The sequence below is a fragment of the Sander vitreus genome, unplaced genomic scaffold (genome assembly GCF_031162955.1).
Source record: "Sander vitreus isolate 19-12246 unplaced genomic scaffold, sanVit1 ctg302_0, whole genome shotgun sequence".
In the NCBI taxonomy this organism is placed as follows: domain Eukaryota; kingdom Metazoa; phylum Chordata; class Actinopteri; order Perciformes; family Percidae; genus Sander; species Sander vitreus.
Window position 1 is genome coordinate 22,501 of NW_027595455.1, and position 1,489 is coordinate 23,989.

A 1,489-nucleotide genomic window follows, 5' to 3' on the forward strand; every position below is an offset into this window, starting at 1 on the left:
GAATAAAATGTTGAAATGTGCCAAAAATGTCGTCTTCTGGATTCCTTCTCTCCCTTTCTTTACTTCTCTACCTCTTTTCCTATGTACTCCCTTACTTTGTGTGTGTGTGTGTGTGTGTGTGTGTGTTCCTTCAGTTCAACAATAGATCATTTTGTCAATAATCCTCAATTCCACAACATGTGCCAGATAAATATAGACAAAACAAAAACCTGTTTCTCTCCGACCCACGGTGCAAAAAAGGACCAGTACAACAAGTATAAAGGCTCGTATTGTGTACTGTGTACAGTATTAGTAGTATATAGTATGGTATTGGTATGGTATTGAGGGGGGGGTGTGGTATCACTGCAGCACAAGGCCCTGACGATGTGGCGTGGCAGGTGAAGAACTGACTTTGGACCAGTAGAAGTTGAGTTTAGTAAACAGTGTAAAAGCAGCAGGACCTGGTTTTTGGCTTTGAGCATCAGCAGGTTGGTGACGTCTCCGAAGGGCAGACCGAGGCTGATGACCTCGGCCTCGCTGATGTCGTTGGGAAGCTTGCGGACGTGGATGACGCGGGACGGCAGCCCGGGACCTCTGAAGTCACCTTTGAACTTCTTACTGTCGTTGCCATTGGCTGCAAGGTGCAGGAAAACAAACAATCATTAAGACGGGATTATAACTCAGGATCTGGAACACACACTGGAAGAATAACGGACGTAAGCAGCAGTTGTTTTGGAGCCTCGAGTTTGTTCCGACGTGACTATTTGGTTGCCATAGCGCTGCGCTAAACTAGACGCTAAAAAGGGGAAAGTTGGTGATGTTCAGCCCTCCTGAAGTGGGTCATCCTGCTGAGATTTACTGCCCTGATGGGTTTCATTCAGCGTCTATTAATCAGCCGGGAAGAGAAAGAAGGGTGAGTATTGTTACATCCTGGTACCAGACACACACACACACACACACACACACACACACACACACACACACAGACAGACAGAGAGAGACACACACAGACAGACAGAGACACACACAGAGAGACAGACAGAGACACACACAGAGAGACAGACAGAGACACACACAGAGAGACAGAGACACACAGACAGACAGACGCACACAGAGACACACACGCACAGAGAGACAGACAGAGACACACATGGACAGACAGACAGAGACAGACAGAGACACACACAGACAGACAGACGCACACAGAGAGACAGACACACACATAGACAGACAGAGACACACATAGACAGACAGACAGAGACACACACACTTGAGAGACGTCATTTGGACACTTGAGTATTGTTACATCCTGGTACCAGACACACACACACACACACACAGACAGACAGACAGAGACACACACAGACAGACAGAGACACACAGAGAGACAGACAGAGACACACAGACAGACAGACGCACACAGAGACACACACAGAGAGACAGACAGAGACACACACAGAGAGACAGACAGAGACACACATAGACAGACAGACGCACACAGAGACACACA

At 47.6% G+C, this 1,489-nt stretch overlaps 1 protein-coding gene across 2 annotated transcripts in view; it reads right to left on the reverse strand.

Moving 5' to 3' along the window:
• The window catches only part of LOC144513628 (polypyrimidine tract-binding protein 1-like), a 13,086-nt gene extending 12,457 nt beyond the window's left edge, over positions 1 to 629 (reverse strand). For both annotated transcript variants that reach the window (XM_078244784.1, XM_078244783.1), the window contains exon 1: positions 441 to 629. In XM_078244784.1, the coding sequence (XP_078100910.1) occupies positions 441 to 461 (21 nt within the window). In that variant the 5' untranslated portion in view covers positions 462 to 629. The remainder of the gene's footprint in view (positions 1 to 440) is intronic.
• Positions 630 to 1,489: the final 860 nt, after the last annotated feature.